Source organism: Dipodomys merriami, unplaced genomic scaffold (genome assembly GCF_024711535.1).
Source record: "Dipodomys merriami isolate MVZ:Mamm:240054 unplaced genomic scaffold, mDipMer1.0.p SCAF_935, whole genome shotgun sequence".
NCBI lineage: Eukaryota > Metazoa > Chordata > Mammalia > Rodentia > Heteromyidae > Dipodomys > Dipodomys merriami.
In genome coordinates this window covers 24,501-40,585 of record NW_027206552.1, presented here as the reverse complement: position 1 = coordinate 40,585, position 16,085 = coordinate 24,501, and the positions used below count along the sequence as shown (strand labels likewise).

General features: G+C 68.2%; 3 protein-coding genes across 6 annotated transcripts in view; 2 read left to right on the top strand and 1 right to left on the bottom strand.

Moving 5' to 3' along the window:
• Nucleotides 1–744, top strand: part of LOC138821746 (DNA polymerase epsilon catalytic subunit A) — a 46,616-nt gene extending 45,872 nt beyond the window's left edge. For all 4 annotated transcript variants that reach the window (XM_070014141.1, XM_070014140.1, XM_070014143.1 and 1 more), the window contains exons 48-49: nucleotides 193–282; nucleotides 370–744. In XM_070014141.1, the coding sequence (XP_069870242.1) occupies nucleotides 193–282; nucleotides 370–483 (204 nt within the window). In that variant the 3' untranslated portion in view covers nucleotides 484–744. The remainder of the gene's footprint in view (nucleotides 1–192; nucleotides 283–369) is intronic.
• Nucleotides 745–2,155: 1,411 nt separating this feature from the next.
• Nucleotides 2,156–8,271, bottom strand: LOC138821747 (P2X purinoceptor 2-like). Its single transcript, XM_070014145.1, has 11 exons — nucleotides 8,087–8,271; nucleotides 7,629–7,764; nucleotides 7,066–7,137; nucleotides 6,886–6,961; nucleotides 4,916–5,012; nucleotides 4,137–4,217; nucleotides 3,743–3,881; nucleotides 3,144–3,274; nucleotides 2,946–3,036; nucleotides 2,790–2,855; nucleotides 2,156–2,699 (listed from the first exon to the last, which is right to left on the bottom strand). The coding sequence occupies exons 1-11, from the start codon at nucleotides 8,269–8,271 to the stop codon at nucleotides 2,571–2,573; spliced, it is 1,203 nt and encodes a 400-aa protein (XP_069870246.1). The 3' UTR covers nucleotides 2,156–2,570.
• A 1,215-nt stretch (nucleotides 8,272–9,486) lies between these two features.
• On the top strand, nucleotides 9,487–14,632 carry LOC138821740 (leucine-rich colipase-like protein 1). The gene is made up of 6 exons (XM_070014131.1): nucleotides 9,487–9,558; nucleotides 11,856–11,977; nucleotides 12,893–13,018; nucleotides 13,464–13,586; nucleotides 13,666–13,788; nucleotides 14,407–14,632. Exons 2-6 carry the CDS (start codon nucleotides 11,867–11,869, stop codon nucleotides 14,407–14,409), a joined length of 486 nt encoding a protein of 161 aa, XP_069870232.1. The 5' UTR covers nucleotides 9,487–9,558; nucleotides 11,856–11,866; the 3' UTR covers nucleotides 14,410–14,632.
• The last annotated feature ends 1,453 nt before the right edge of the window (nucleotides 14,633–16,085 follow it).

Below are 16,085 nucleotides of genomic sequence, written 5' to 3'. Positions count from 1 at the left end.
GCAGCAGAGTAGTGTTGCCAGCCACAAGACAGTCCTGCTGTGGACCCCTAAGCAAAAGCCTGCAGGACATGCCCAGGCGCCATTAGAGAACGCACTACACAAGGAGATGTATTCCTCCTCAACAGCCCCAGGGCCACAGCATGGCCGGATTGATGATGAGCTGAGCCTCACGGTGCTGCTCCCTCATTTCAGATCTGCCTGAAGTGTCGTGGTGTGAAGGAGACCCATATGCCTGAGTACTGCAGCTGTGCAGGAGACTTCGCCCTCACCATCCACACTCAGGTGGGTGGTTCTCTCTGTTACAATACATGCTATTCGCTGTTCCTCTCTAGGTGGGACCAGCATCATTCTATCTCTTTGTTCCCACAGATCTTCATGGAACAAATTGGAATCTTCCAGAACATTGCCCAGCACTATGGCATGTTATACCTCCAGGAGACCCTGGAGTGGCTACTGCATACAGGTCCTCTGTCCAGCTCTTAGCAAGCCCATGCTGAGGACATCATCTTGGCATCTGCGTCAGGGACCCTGTGCTCCAAGTGGCTGTGTACCTGACCACCTGACTGTCCAGACTCCAGGCCAGAGTCCAGGCCATGAACAATGCAGGGAGCTCAGATGGGGCACGAGCTAGCACAGAAGTAGGGAGTGGCTCTATCAACAGACGTCTGTGAAGCACGTCTTGAGCGGAGGGAAGAAGCATCTAAGAGGTCTTTTCCCACAAATAAACGTGCTTCAGGCATCTGCTTTCTGTGCCCTGCTAGGTGACAGGAAGTCCTTCCAGAATACCCTGGCCCCATCCCAGCTCTCTTGCCTCATTCAGGGCCTGACTGGGCCTGAGGTAAGGTAGTGGATGAGGACGGGTGCCGAAGTGGCCCTCCGGGAGCTGGAATCGCACTTGTTCTATGGAGAAATGTTTCCTCTCTGCAGCCTTGTGAGAACAGGATTTGAGTCACTTCCCAGGAAGTACAGATCCAAAATCTGGGGGGGATACCAGGAGACGTTTTCTTCTCATTGTCCCTGGACCCATTCAGAGCAGTCACAGGGGGTGTCTGCTTGCTCCATACGTCCACAGTAAAGCCTGGAAGTCTGGCTGGGCTGACCCTGGTAGCTGACGTAGCTACCATGAGCCCTCCTGGTCCCTGCCGGGTCCCCTTTGGTGCCCCTCAGGTCAGGTCCCTTTATCAATCTCAGGAAATGAGACTACACGCCTCACTTTCAGCTAAACATGGTCCTTGGCCTTCACTTCCTCACTGGCCTAGGCCAGTGTTAGCAGGGCACTAGATAAATGTGTATATCACAAATTCAGAAGACAGACAACATGAGCTCACTTGGAAGACCCTGCAGTAGCTTAGAATGCCAGTGTTGTCTGTACTGTGATCTTTAGTCTCTAGAAGCATCTGTGGGGAGAAATTGGACACCACTAGGACTGGCCTGCCTGGGATGTGGACTGAGCTGGGACCTCTGAGTGGAGCGCAGATCAGATCAGGCGGTGAGGGGGGGTGGAAGTAACTGGCTCACCAGGCTTCTTGGAAGCAGAAGCAGAGAGGATGGGGGAGGGGAGCCAACAAGGCTGCCCAGTGGCTCTCCGCACAGCCCCTGGCGCCAACAGGCCTGGGTTCACTCAGACCAGCTTAGAGGCGCTGAAATAAGAAACCAGAGCCTAGCTGTGTCCAGGAATCCAACTAGAGAGACTGGTTTCTGCAAAACTAGAGCTATACCTGTGTTAAACCCAAAGAGATCAGGTGTTTGTGACCTGTGGAAGCCATTTGGGGGGCGGGGGGTGAGAGCATTTAAGCTACCTGCAAACTCCACTCGCTGTCAAGACCAGGAGCTCCCACTGGGCATCCTGAGACCCGGTGCGCTGGCCTGGTACACGGGACGCCTTCTGGAGTCTAGCACAGCACCGCCCAGGTGTGCTTCCGCACCTGGGAACCAAGTTCTGGGCTGCTAGCAGTCTGCCCAGGCAGCACTGCCCCCCGGCAGCCGCCAAGGACACAGCACCTGACTGTCCTCCAGCCCTGGCGTTAGCTGCGCCTACTCTCCATCGCCAAGTCTGCCCAGTCCCCTTTGGCCTGTCTAGAGGTACACCCTGCATTATGCCCTCCTGGGGTCACACCTTTCCCCAAGAAGCAGCCAGAGGGTCTTTTGTCATATGTTTATTGGAATCTGAGCTTTAGCTAAGGAAAAGGTCTGAGCAGTTATAAAACATGGGAGGCCCGGGCGCGGGGGTGGGGGGCACTCTGCTCTCACTTGAGGCCCAGGGAGCAGGAAAGGGCTGGGAAGCCGGCCCGTGCCTGTGGCCCCCGGGGAGGGGGGAAGGCACGCCTGGAGGTCACAGGGCTCTCCCTCCTCTACACGGAGACACTTGGCTACTGGGGTGTGCAGGTCCTCGTAGCTGCCGGGGCAGCTACGGCTGTTTCTGGGCTCTAGTGGGCCCAGGCAGGTCCGAGTTGGGCTTAACCTTTGGGGTCTGTGGGTGCGGGGTCCTGTTGGGGGTGCTCACAGGTGGAATATCTCCCGTACATGCTGGCCAAGAGTGTCCACTTGGATGGGACAAAGTGGGGACAGGCCTAGCCCTGCTCCTTGTCCTGAGGTTGGCCCTCCGGGCCTGGCGTACACACCTTGTCAAATTTCTTACGGCTGTAGACTTTGTTTTTGTTCATGAATGTTAGCAAGATCCAGTCACAAAGGAAGGAGCCCTAAGGCCAGCAGACACCAGTGCTTAAGAGCCTAGAAGGACCCACACGCACGCACGCATGCACACACATGCACACACACGGGCCCCTTACCACTCCAATGGAGGTCAGAGCGGTGGCCAGGTTAATGATGGTGGGAATGAGGCTGAACCTCCCTGCCTGTGGAGGACAGGCTTGCTTTTAGACCTTTGGCGTGGGCATGGGGGGCCAGGGGGCCCACCCCGCAGGGAGGGACCCAGCACCCAGCACCTGTCCGTGCACAATGACGTCGATTCGAATCCCATAGGCTTTGACCAGCGTGCGGGTGGTGGTGCCGTTTATGTTGTAATATTTAGCAAACCTAGGGTGGAAGGGACAAGGGGCCGTGTCCAGGCTTCCCGACCCTGGTCCTGGGGCCGCAGCCGGGGGCCCCTGCTGTCCCCTGCTGCCCCCGGGCACGGCCGGCACCTGAAGTTGTAGCCGGAGGAGGCGGCCGCGTGCTTGGGGTCCAGCCTCCGGAAGGAGTACTGGGGGTTGCACTGGGCCTCCGAGAGGTCCAGGTCACAGTCCCAGTTGATGAGGACGCCCAGGACGCCGCCCTGCAGGGAGGCCGGGAGGGCGGGGGGCCCAGGTCAGAGGGGAGCAGGAGGGGAGGGGAGGCCGGGAGGGCGGAGGGCGCAGGTCAGAGGGGGGGAGGGGAGGTGGCGTTTCACAGGGTCACAGGGCCCCCGCTCCCCACCCCGGCCCCCTCCCCACCCCGGCCCCCGCTCCCCACCCCGGCCCCCGCTCCCCACCCCGGCCCGGCCCCCTCTCCCCACCCCGGCCCCCGCTCCCCACCCCGGCCCGGCCCCCGCTCCCCACCCCGACCCCCGCCCGGCCCCCGCCCGGCCCCCTCTCCCCACCCCGGCCCCCGCTCCCCACCCCGACCCCCGCCCGGCCCCCGCCCGGCCCCCTCTCCCCACCCCGGCCCCCGCTCCCCACCCCGGCCCGGCCCCCGCTCCCCACCCCGGCCCCCGCCCGGCCCCCGCTCCCCACCCCGACCCCCGCCCGGCCCCCGCCGCCCGCACCCCGTGCGCCAGCTCCGTGAAGTTCTCCCCGGCCTGGTCCGCGATGAAGCCCAGCCTGAAGATGGGGCAGTACGGGTCGCGGTCCCGCTCGAACGTGCAGCGCTTCAGGTAGTCCCCGCGCCGGCCCGCCAGGTTGCCCCTGGGGGCGGAGGGGCGGCTGCAGCGCGCGGGACGGACACACGGACACGCGCGCACGCACGCACGCACACCCCCCCCCCCGCGCCCCGGCTCACGTGGAGAAGCGCAGCCACCGGACGGACGCATGGACACGCGCGCACGCACACCCCCCCCCCCCCGCGCCCCGGCTCACGTGGAGAAGCGCAGCCACCGGACGGACGCATGGACACACGGACACGCGCGCACACACCCCCCCCCCCCCCGCGCCCCGGCTCACTTGGAGAAGCGCAGCCGCGGGTAGCGGACGCTGTTCTTGATGAGCACCGTGAGGTTGGGGGCCGTGGCGCCCAGAAACTGGCTGAGAGGCACCGACGGCTGAGCCCCAGCGCCCGCCGGGCCCCGCACCCCCGGGCGGCCCCGCACCCCCGGGCACCCCCGGGCGGCCCCGAGCGGCGGGGCGGGGCGCGGCGGGGCGGGGCGCGGCGGGGCGCGGCGGGGCGGGGCGCGGCGGGGCGGGCGCACCTGGCCCTGGCGGGGCGGGGCGGGGCGGGGTGCGGCGGGGCGGGACGGGGCGGGCGCACCTGGCCCTGGCGGGGCGGGGCGGGGCGGGGCGCGGCGGGCGCACCTGGCCCTGGCGGGGCGGGGCGGGGCGGGGCGGGGCGGGGCGCGGCGGGGCGGGGCGCGGCGGGGCGGGCGCACCTGGCCCTGGCGGGGCGGGGCGGGGCGCGGCGGGGCGGGCGCACCTGGCCCTGGCGGGGCGGGGCGGGGCGGGGCGGGGCGCGGCGGGACGGGGCGGGGCGGGGCGGGGCGCGGCGGGACGGGGCGGGCGCACCTGGCCCTGGCGGGGCGGGGCGGGGCGGGGCGCGGCGGGACGGGGCGGGCGCACCTGGCCCTGGCGGGGCGGGGCGGGGCGGGGTGCGGCGGGACGGGGCGGGCGCACCTGGCCCTGGCGGGGCGGGGCGCGGCGGGGCGGGGCGCGGCGGGGCGGGGCGGGGCGCGGCGGGGCGGCCGCGCGGCGGGGCGGGGCGGGGCGGGGCGGGGCGGGGCGGGGCGCACCTGGCCGCGGCGCCGTCCTCCAGCGGGCACCAGGCCGCCACCTCGCAGGTCCGGGCGGCCCCGCGGTAGTAGGGCACGCAGCGCCCGGTGCGGAGGCCTGCGGCGGACGGGGCGGTGAGCGGGGCGGACGCGACGCCGGGGATCGGCCCGGACACCGACCGCCACACCGACCGCCCCGGACACCGACCGGCCGCTGACCGCTCCCCAGCGGGCCCAGCTCCCCCCCGCTGACCGCTCCCCAGCTCCCCCCCGCTGACCGCTCCCCAGCCCCCCCCGCTGACCGCTCCCCAGCCCCCCCCGCTGACCGCTCCCCAGCCCCCCCCCGCTGACCGCTCCCCAGCCCCCCCCTCCCCGCTGACCGCTCCCCAGCCCCCCCCTCCCCGCTGACCGCTCCCCAGCTCCCCCCCGCTGACCGCTCCCCAGCCCCCCCCGCTGACCGCTCCCCAGCCCCCCCCGCTGACCGCTCCCCAGCCCCCCCCTCCCCGCTGACCGCTCCCCAGCCCCCCCCTCCCCGCTGACCGCTCCCCAGCCCCCCCCTCCCCGCTGACCGCTCCCCAGCCCCCCCCGCTGACCGCTCCCCAGCCCCCCCCGCTGACCGCTCCCCAGCCCCCCCCTCCCCGCTGACCGCTCCCCAGCCCCCCCCTCCCCGCTGACCGCTCCCCAGCTCCCCCCCGCTGACCGCTCCCCAGCTCCCCCCCGCTGACCGCTCCCCAGCGGGCCCAGCTCCCCCCCGCTGACCGCTCCCCAGCTCCCCCCCGCTGACCGCTCCCCAGCTCCCCCCCGCTGACCGCTCCCCAGCCCCCCCCGCTGACCGCTCCCCAGCTCCCCTCCCCGCTGACCGCTCCCCAGCGGGTCCAGCCCCCCCCGCTGACCGCTCCCCAGCTCCCCCCCGCTGACCGCTCCCCAGCCCCCCCCGCTGACCGCTCCCCAGCTCCCCCCCGCTGACCGCTCCCCAGCCCCCCCCTCCCCGCTGACCGCTCCCCAGCCCCCCCCGCTGACCGCTCCCCAGCTCCCCCCCGCTGACCGCTCCCCAGCCCCCCCCGCTGACCGCTCCCCAGCCCCCCCCTCCCCGCTGACCGCTCCCCAGCCCCCCCTCCCCGCTGACCGCTCCCCAGCTCCCCCCCGCTGACCGCTCCCCAGCCCCCCCCGCTGACCGCTCCCCAGCCCCCCCCGCTGACCGCTCCCCAGCCCCCCCCGCTGACCGCTCCCCAGCCCCCCCCGCTGACCGCTCCCCAGCCCCCCCCGCTGACCGCTCCCCAGCTCCCCCCCGCTGACCGCTCCCCAGCCCCCCCCGCTGACCGCTCCCCAGCCCCCCCCTCCCCGCTGACCGCTCCCCAGCCCCCCCTCCCCGCTGACCGCTCCCCAGCTCCCCCCCGCTGACCGCTCCCCAGCCCCCCCCGCTGACCGCTCCCCAGCCCCCCCCGCTGACCGCTCCCCAGCCCCCCCCGCTGACCGCTCCCCAGCCCCCCCCGCTGACCGCTCCCCAGCCCCCCCCTCCCCGCTGACCGCTCCCCAGCCCCCCCCTCCCCGCTGACCGCTCCCCAGCTCCCCCCCGCTGACCGCTCCCCAGCTCCCCCCCGCTGACCGCTCCCCAGCGGGCCCAGCTCCCCCCCGCTGACCGCTCCCCAGCTCCCCCCCGCTGACCGCTCCCCAGCTCCCCCCCGCTGACCGCTCCCCAGCCCCCCCCGCTGACCGCTCCCCAGCTCCCCTCCCCGCTGACCGCTCCCCAGCGGGTCCAGCCCCCCCCGCTGACCGCTCCCCAGCTCCCCCCCGCTGACCGCTCCCCAGCCCCCCCCGCTGACCGCTCCCCAGCTCCCCCCCGCTGACCGCTCCCCAGCCCCCCCCTCCCCGCTGACCGCTCCCCAGCCCCCCCCCCCCGCTGACCGCTCCCCAGCCCCCCCCTCCCCGCTGACCGCTCCCCAGCCCCCCCCCCCCGCTGACCGCTCCCCAGCCCCCCCCTCCCCGCTGACCGCTCCCCAGCGGGTCCAGCTCCCCGGCCGCGCAGTCGTCGTCCGTGTGGCAGGCGGCGTTGTGCACGCGGAGGCTCTGGGGAGAGACGGCGGTCGGTGGGGCCTGCGCGGCGGGCCGGGCCCGACCCCCGACCCCCGCCCCCCGACCCCCGACCCCCGCCCCGCCCCGCCCCGCCTCACCTCCGGGCAGGTGCCCCGCGTCTGGAAGCGGGTGACTTCAATCCTGGTGATGATGCTGAACACGCTGCCCCCCTAGGCGCAGAGAGCGGGGCCTGGGCAAGGGGTGCGGGGTGCGGGGGGAGGGCTCCGCCCCGGGCCTGGGCGTGGGGTGCGGGGGGGGGGGTGCGGGCTCCGCCCCGGGCCTGGGCGTGGGGTGCGGGGTGCGGGGGGGGGTGCGGGCTCCGCCCCGGGCCTGGGCGCGGGGTGCGGGGGGGGGGGGTGACTCCGCCTCGGGCCTGGGCGCAGGGTGCGGGGGGGGGGGGGGGGAGACTCCGCCCCGGGCCTGGGCGCGGGGTGCGGGGTGCGGGGGGGGGGGGGTGCGGGCTCCGCCCCGGGCCTGGGCGCGGGGTGCGGGGGGGGGTGCGGGCTCCGCCCCGGGCCTGGGCGCGGGGTGCGGGGGGGGGGGGTGCGGGCTCCGCCCCGGGCCTGGGCGCGGGGTGCGGGGGGGGGAGACTCCGCCCCGGGCCTGGGCGCGGGGTGCGGGGGGGTGCGGGGGGAGGGCTCCGCCCCGGGCCGGGCCGCACCTCGGGCGGCCTCACGAACTCCTCGACGTCCCACACGCGGCGCGCGGACGCGGTGACGCCCTTCACCTTGGTGATGACCGAGCTCTCGGGCCCCGCCTCGCGGTCCTGGTAGCTCTTCTGGACGATGAACACGTACCTGCGGGGCGGGGGCGGGCGGCGGCTCCCGAGGGCCCACGCGCAGTCCGCGCCCCGCACCGGCCCCGCACCGGCCCCGCGCCCCGTCCTGGCCCCGCGCCCCGCACCGGCCCCGCGCCCCGTCCTGGCCCCGCGCCCCGCACCGGCCCCGCGCCCCGTCCTGGCCTCGTGTCTCGCACCGGCCCCGCGCCCCGCACCGGCCCCGCGTCCCGTCCCGCACCGGCCCCGCGCCCTGCACCGGCCCCGCGGTCCCAGCCCCGCGTCCCGTCCCGCACCGGCCTCGCGGCCCCGCGGTCCCGCACCCCGGCCCGCACCACACGCACCACACGAAGTAGAGCAGGATGAGCAGCTGCGCCGCGCGGTACAGCAGCCCCAGGCGCCGGCTCCGCACCACCACCACCTTGGGCGTCTCGTAGTCCCAGAAGGCCGACCAGCAGCCCCGCAACGCCGGCCAGCAGCCCCGCGCCGCGGCCGCCCCGCCGGGGAGCTCGGGCTGCGCGGCGGCCATGGCGCCCGGTGCGGAGGTCGCGGCCGGACGCCGCCCGAGGAGCCCGCCCCGCCCCGCCCCGCCCCGCCCCGCCCCGCCCCGGCCCGGCCGGCCGCGTGTGCGGGAAGAGGCAGGGGCGGGGTGGGGCGGCTCCCTCCCAGCCCGCGCCACCCGCGCCCTCCTAACCTGTCGGGTCTCCCTCCCTCCCCCTCCCTCCCCCCTCCCCCCTCTTCCCCCTCCCTCCCCCTCCCTCCCCCCTCTTCTCCCTCCCTCCCCCTCTCCCTCCCCCCTTCTTCTCCCTCCCTCCCCCCTCTTCTCCCTCCCTCCCCCCTCTTCCCCCTCCCTCTCCCCTCTTCTCCCTTCCCCCTCTTCCCCCTCCCTCCCCCCTCTTCCCCCTCCCTCCCCCCTCTTCTCCCTCCCTTCCCCCTCTTCTCTCTCCCTCCCCCCTCTTCTCCCTCCCTCCCCCCTCTTCTCCCTCCCTCCCCCTCCCCCTCCCTCCCCCCTCTTCTCCCTCCCTCCCCCCTCTTCTCCCTCCCTCCCCCTCCCCCTCCCTCCCCCCTCTTCTCCCTCCCTCCCCCCTCTTCTCCCTCCCTCCCTTCCTCTCTCTTCTCTCTCTGGTCGTGGGGCCTGAACTCTGGGCCTGGGCACTGTCCCTCAGCTCTTCAGCTCAAGGCTAGCGCTTTACCACTTGAGCCACAACACCACTTCCAGCTTTTTCTGCTTCTGTGGTGCTGAGGAATCGAACCCAGGGCCTCGAGCATGCGAGGCGAGCGCTCTTCCGCTGAGCACCTTCCGGGCCCATGTTCCTGGCTAAAGTGGTAGAGCGCCTGCCTATCATCTGCAAGGCTGGTTTTCATCCCCAGTGTAAACTCACACAAGAAGAAAAGTAGCAAGCAAGGGCCGGCGCGTGTCTGTCGGAGAAGCCACAGGATGGAGGGACGGAGGCAGGGACGGAGCCGTGGCCCTGGACTGCGCGCCCACCTGCAGATCTCAAGCAGACCACAGGTGCCTTGGAGGGTCAGCAGCACACTTGGCAGCCTCGGACACGGGGCAGGACCCAGGGAAGCTGCCATCCGTGGCACGTGCAGCCTTTCCGGGCAATTGCTGCAGAGACTTGGAGGTGGCCGGGGCCCCTGGGGTGTGTGTGCTGGCGTGGCTGTGCGCGCTCGGCTGCGGCGTGGGGGCCGCGAGCCACCTTGTGCCCCCAGCTAACCTAAGGTCTCTCTGTGCCAGGCCGGTGTCTGCTCTGGCAGCTGCAGCAGGGCTGGTCTTATGCTCACACAGAGGAGCAGGTGGGCCTGAGAGAAGGTAAGGCCACTGTGTTCTCGGGTGATCCCAGTGACCTGGTGTGAGGGCTGTGGGTCTTCCCCTTCTAATGGCTTGGGAAATAACCGTGCGCCCCAAGTGCTTGGTGACCTTCCCCCCTGACTGTGGGGGGAGTCGCTTTCTGGATATAAGCATCTGAGAGGTCACCAGCAGGGGTACCAGGAGCTCAGAGTCCCGGCTGAGCCTGGCGGCCGGGTGCCCTGTGGGTGGTACCCTATTTTGTTGCTGAGCTGATCTCGCGCGGCAGGAACTGAGACTTGTGATGTTGTTGGCATCCCACTTTCGTCTAGAAGATTGAGATCATTTTGGATCAAGCTGAGGCTGGTGCAAAATGAAAAGAGAAGTGTGCTCTAAGGGGTTGTGGTCGTCTAGAAAGGAGAGCCTTCTCGCAGGGCCGTTTGGATGGGAGGGGCAGCTTGAAGGCTCTCCAAGTGCAGACTCTGCCTCAGGCACTGCTGACGGCGTCGGCCCATTTTCATGAAACACAGTGCACATAAAGCTGACCATTTCACAATGGTGAGGGCACAGGGGCGTCTACCGCGGTGCAGATTGGATGACTCTAGAGACCTCAGTTAAGTGGAACTACAGGTATTATGCGTGCGTCGCTGGCTTCCTCCGTGTAGCACATGGCCTCGTAGCTCACCTAGGTTGCCGCATGCGGGGAGAATCTCCTTCCAGGTCTGTCTGCTGCGTCAGTGCTGCCACAGACTTCCACCCACGTGGCCGCTGTCCCATCTTTACGGCCACAGGCCACAAAAAACCCCTGGGGTCCACGGACAGCTCCCTCTTCACATTGGTGGGCCAGGACCTCCAGGTCGGCCGCTGTCTGGGAGCTTCTGTCCCCCGCCGGGGGTGGCGCAGCCTGGGAACGGCATCTTTCTTCCCAGCCTTTGATCTGCACTGCCTGGACTGGCTCTTCTCTCTGCAGATTCTAATAAAGATAACCTAAGTCCACAGAGGACACCGTGCACTAGAGCAGCTCTGCGGGGCTCTCACCACCCCTGCTCTAAGGCGGCCTGCGGGGTCCGAGGACACAGGGTGGGGGAGGGGGTGTCTGTGAATTTCCAGGCTCTGGTGCCAGTGCAGTGGTACCAGCTCCTGTGTGCTCTGGTCCTCCACCTCAGCCACCTCTTCCCGAAGCCCATTCCAGGATCTTTTTTTTTTTTTTTTTTTTTTTTTGGTCGGTCGTGGGCTTGAACTCTGGGCTGGAGCTCAGAGCTCTTCAGCTCAAGGCACAGAGCCTTGAGCCACAGCACCACTTCCCCATTCCAGGATCTTATACCAGTTTCTCTTCCCAGATTTGGTGGCCCCTGCTGGCATGCCGGGCTCTGCATCTGAGAGGATATTGTCCACCCTGGTTCAGGGCCCAGGATAGGGCCAAGCATCAGCTGGCACCCCGTTCCCCAAGGGGACAGTCTGATCCCCAAAACTGCTTACTAAAATGAACAAACACTTGTTTTTAGAAATACACAATCCTGGGGCTGGGAAGGTGGCTCAGTGGTAGAGCGCTTGCATTGCATGCCTGAGGCCCTGGGTTTGATTCCTCAGGAACAAATAAGCAGAAAAAAAAGCCAGAAGTGTATCAGGGAATTTTGGGCCTTGATCCTCAGATTTCAGTCTCTTGAGCAACTAGGATCACAGGTTTTTGTCTCGATGGGTCAGGGAAGGCCTCTCCAAGAGGAGCAGCAAGGTCTGGATGAGAAAGACTTGCGGGTCAACTTGATACAGCTGATCTTCTTCTTTAAATTTAGGAAAGGCACGCTTCACTCAGAGAAAGGATTAAGTCTTTTTCCATTCAATGTTAAAAAAGAAATGAGCTGTCAGACCAGGAAAAGTCATAGTGGACACCTGGCTGCATATTTCCAAGTGAAAGTGGCCTGTCTGAAAGGTTCTACAGTTGTACCTCCATGACATCCGGCAAAGGCCAAACTGAGGACAAGAAGAGGTTGCCAGGAGCTGCAGCGGTGGGCGAGTGGGTGGCACTGAGTGGGATTTGGTGAGCGTGGCGTTCTGCATCTGCCCAAACCCAGCAAGTCCTGCACGAGCACGCAGCCTGGCTGTGAGGGCCTTGTGTCTGGCGAGCGGACGCCCTGCCAGTGTGAAGTGAGCCGGCAAGGGAGCCCTGTGTAGAGATCTGTATCTTCTGTGTGATTCCTCAAGTAGCTCAAAGCTGTTCCAAAAATAAAGTTTATTGTTTTAGTTAAAACCTATTTTGCAAAAGAAAGGGATGGGACAGCTGTGAGGCCTGGGTGCCAGGTGACGCCGTCCGTGCCCCACAGGCTGCGGCCCCATGGCTGGTGCGGCGGGGATGCTGCTGCTGCTGCTGCTGGGGCTGCTGCTGCCCCAGGAGGCGCCCACGTCCCTGCAGAGCAGGAAAGGGTCTGCGATCCTGTCCCACAAGGTGAGTGCGTGAGCCTGCCCCCCCCGCCCCCCGGCGGCTCCCTGACCAAGACGTTTCCCCACACAGCCCACAGTGCCAGGCCTGGCTGGGGCAGTGCCCGCCCCGACGGTCGGGGCAGCTGACTGGGGGGGACGGGCTCCCGACGGTCGGGGCAGCTGACTGGGGGGGGGACAGGGCCCCGACGGTCGGGGCAGCTGACTGGGGGGAGGACGGGGCCCCGGACGGTCGGGGCAGCTGACTGGGGGGGACGGGCCCCCGATGGTCGGGGCAGCTGACTGGGGGGGGACAGGGCCCCGACGGTCGGGGCAGCTGACTGGGGGGGGGGACGGGCCCCCGATGGTCGGGGCAGCTGACTGGGGGGGGGACAGGGCCCTGATGGTCGGGGCAGCTGACTGGGGGGGACGGGCTCCCGACGGTCGGGGCAGCTGACTGGGGGGGGACAGGGCCCCGACGGTCGGGGCAGCTGACTGGGGGGAGGACGGGGCCCCGGACGGTCGGGGCAGCTGACTGGGGGGGGACAGGGCCCCGACGGTCGGGGCAGCTGACTGGGGGGAGGACGGGGCCCCGGACGGTCGGGGCAGCTGACTGGGGGGACGGGGCCCCGGACGGTCGGGGCAGCTGACTGGGGGGACGGGGCCCCGGACGGTCGGGGCAGCTGACTGGGGGGATGGGGCCCCGATGGTCGGGGCAGCTGACTGGGGGGGGGGACGGGGCCCCGATGGTCGGGGCAGCTGACTGGGGGGGGGACGGGGCTCCGACCATCAGGGCAGCTGACTGGGGGGGGACAGGGCCCCGATGGTCGGGGCAGCTGACTGGGGGGACGGGGCTCCGACCATCAGGGCAGCTGCCTGGGGCTGAGGCCTCTGGGGCCGGGGTGGCGGGTGTGGCAGCAGGGTCACCCCAGCCCCGCTGTAGGAGAATGGGGAGGCCTGCGGACAGCACTCCGAGTGCCAGACCAACTGCTGTGTGCGCACCAGCCTGAACCGGCAGAAGTTCTGCACCACCAAGAACCTCTTCCAGCAGTGCCTGCCCTGGCGGAAGGTGGGGGCCTGGAGGAGGGGGGGAGGCCTGGAGGAGGAGGGGGAGGCCTGGAGGAGGGGGGGAGGCCTGGAGGAGGGGGGGGAGGCCTGGAGGAGGAGGGGGAGGCCTGGAGGAGGGGGGGAGGTCCGGCGGGGGAGGGGGGGAGGCCTGGAGGAGGGGGGGAGGCCTGGAGGAGGAGGGGGAGGCCTGGAGGAGGGGGGGAGGCCTGGAGGAGGGGGGGAGGCCTGGCGGAAGGTGGGGGCCTGGAGGAGGGGGGGAGGTCCGGCGGGGGAGGGGGGGAGGCCTGGAGGAGGGGGGGAGGCCTGGAGGAGGGGGGGAGGCCTGGAGGAGGGGGGGGAGGTCTGGCGGGGGAGGGGGTCTGGTGGGGGAGGGGGTCCACCGGGGAGAGGGGGCTGTGAGGCTGGCCTGGACCCAGCATCTGGAGCTGATGTGGCCACTCCCGCAGCCCAACGGACATCGGTGCTCCAGGCATAAGGACTGCTACAGCGACTGCTGCGTGCAGACTGGCAGGCAGCCAGACACGTTCTGCACCACCAAGACCATGCTGCAGTGCGTGGCCTGGCGCAAGGTGGGCTGCGGGGGAGGGGGCCGGGGGAGGGCAGCCCAGGGGAGCTGGCCTCGGTCCCCCTGACCCAGCCTTCCCGCAGCCCGACAGAGACCTGTGCAGCAGCCACAACCAGTGCTGGAGCCTGTGCTGCATCCAGATGGGTGAGTCCAGCCGCTCGCGCTGCTGGCCGCGGACCGGGTTCCTGGCACAGTGCCTGCCGCTGGTATGTGCAGCCGCGGGCCAACCACCACACGGGGGCGCCAACATCCACACCTGCCATCCACCACACGGGGACGCCAACATCCACACCTGCCATCCACCACACGGGGGCTCCAACATCCACACCTGCCATCCACCACACGGGGGCGCCAACATCCACACCTGCCATCCACCACACGGGGGCGCCAACATCCACACCTGCCATCCACCACACGGGGGCGCCAACATCCACACCTGCCATCCCGCTCCCTGAGCAGACCCATAGGGGTGTCAGGAGACACCCCAGCTCAGAACGGGCCCAGGGTCAGGACAGGCCCCAGCTCAGGACAGGCCCAGGGTCAGGACAGGCCTCAGCTCAGGACAGGCCCCAGCTCAGGACAGCCTGCTGTCAGTTCTAGCTCCAGGGACCCCGGCGGGTTTCTCCAGTGAAAGGGTTCTTCAGACCCCACATCGCCCTGGTGCCCCCAGTGCCCTTCTGCCCCACTGGGGGTCGGCATCGGCTGTTCTGAGGGGGTGGGGCTGGAGCGCCATCCGGTGTGCTCAGGGGTCCGACCTGCCTGGGAGGTGGCTTCCGTCCCTCCGCCCCGCACAACCATTTCCTAATCTTTGTCATGTCCTTTAGTGAAGAGACACAGACCTGGACTGCAGAGATATTTTTGGAGGACCTGACAGGGGCCGAGCTCTGTTCCCTGCTTGCTCTCCGGGGCTCTGGAAAGCTGTGGGCATCACAGACACCTGTTGCTTGCTGTTGATATGAACTCTGTGAGATGGATTCCTTACACCTGTGAGAACAAATGGCTCAGGTGCCACAATGACTGCATACAAATAAACACCACTTGTTGAATGAACCAGAGTCCAAACACTGTTGTCCACAAACATGGGCTGAGAAGGTGGCTCAGTGGTAGAGTGCTTGCCTTGCATGCATGAGGCCCTGGGTTCGATTCCTCAGCACCACATAAGCAGAAAAAGCCAGAAGTGGTGTTGTGGCTCAAGTGGTAGAGCGCTAGCCTTGAGCTGAAGAGCTGAGGGATAGCGCCCAGGCCCCAAGTTCAAGCCCCATGACCAACCAAAAAAACAAAAAACCCCACCAAAGTCATGGCACTCTATGAAATCTGAAGACTGCTAAGTACTGGTGGCTTATGCCTCAAATCCCATCTACTAAGGAGGCTGAAGTAGGGAGATCTTAGTTTGAAATTAGCCTGGGCAGTCTCCAAAATAACCAGGTGGTGAGAAGAAAGGCAAGAAAGGAAGAAAGAAAAAAGAAGGGAGAGAGGGTGGGCGGGCTGAGCTGCAGTTCCTTCCTGGGAAGCCTGTGGAGGGGCCGGGGCGCAGGGCTGTGTGAGGCCCCAGACTCCAGCCCTCCTGAGAGGGACTTTCCACACCCATTCTGCAGTTTTTGTCACTGCAGATAAAAATGGTCACTTGTTGCTCCACACGGAGAAGTCTTCCCTGAACTCATCGCCCAGGCCCAAATTCAGGACGGGAAGTGGACCACACCTCCTGGATCCATACCGGGCCATAGCCGCTTTCCCTGCTTTTCTGTCTTCCTGGTGGGCTCAGGAGGTGGCTTCTTCATCCTCCTGTGCACGTGACTGACTCGTAGCAGTGTGGGAACGGTTGGCCCGGGCAGGGCCTGGCCTGGCCCCCACTTACTGCCTGCAGGGGAGTCTGCCTTTGGCCCGAGTCTCCGGTCAGCCCTGAGACTCATTGCAAGTCTCTGGAAGTAGAGCTGGAGGCGGGGATCTCAGGCTGAGCCTCGATGTGGAGCCCAGGGCTGAAGTGAGGATGGAGGAGAGGCAACGCTCAAGGGAGGAGACAGAAGGGACCATGACTGTGGCATGTGTACGTGTCTGGAGAAGCCTTTGGGGGCACCAGCCAGAGTCTCTGAGGGGTCACCTCCCTTACCCCCAGTCCCGTCTGCCGTAGAAAGGCCCTTGCCCTGAAGTGGCTGCTAACTGCACCCGGCAGGGCTGAGTAAGGGACTCCACCAGCGAAGTAGAGAACCCGGCGCCTGGTGCTGTGTCCAGCACCACACAGCTCAGCAGGGCCAGGCAGGCCTTGAGGACCCCTGAACCCATTCTTCTCCTCTGCTATAACTTGACTGTGTGTGTCTCCCCTCCCCAGCTCCCCTAGAAAGTCTAACCGAGTCCCACTGACCAGGACAGCCTGGCGGTGGCTCCCCCTTCCCGGGGTGGCAGCTGCAGGGGGGCGCGGGGCTCTTCTCTCCAAGCCTCAACGCCATCTGTGACCAATATCAAGAAATAGATGTTCACTCCCAGGTGCTCTGATACAGGCAGCAAA

What these genes read in the sequence shown, in the direction of transcription:
- LOC138821740 (XM_070014131.1), top strand. Translation starts at nt 11,867, where the DNA reads ATGGCTGGTGCGGCGGGGATGCTGCTGCTGCTGCTGCTGGGGCTGCTG. An exon ending in CTGCGATCCTGTCCCACAAG is followed by an intron (nt 11,978 to 12,892) that starts GTGAGTGCGTGA and finishes GCCCCGCTGTAG; the next exon opens with GAGAATGGGGAGGCCTGCGG. An exon ending in AGTGCGTGGCCTGGCGCAAG is followed by an intron (nt 13,587 to 13,665) that starts GTGGGCTGCGGG and finishes GCCTTCCCGCAG; the next exon opens with CCCGACAGAGACCTGTGCAG.
- LOC138821747 (XM_070014145.1), bottom strand. Translation starts at nt 8,271, where the DNA reads ATGGCCGCCGCGCAGCCCGAGCTCCCCGGCGGGGCGGCCGCGGCGCGG. An exon ending in CGCGGGGCACCTGCCCGGAG is followed by an intron (nt 6,962 to 7,065) that starts GTGAGGCGGGGC and finishes GTCTCTCCCCAG; the next exon opens with AGCCTCCGCGTGCACAACGC. An exon ending in TCCTCCGGCTACAACTTCAG is followed by an intron (nt 3,037 to 3,143) that starts GTGCCGGCCGTG and finishes CTTCCACCCTAG; the next exon opens with GTTTGCTAAATATTACAACA.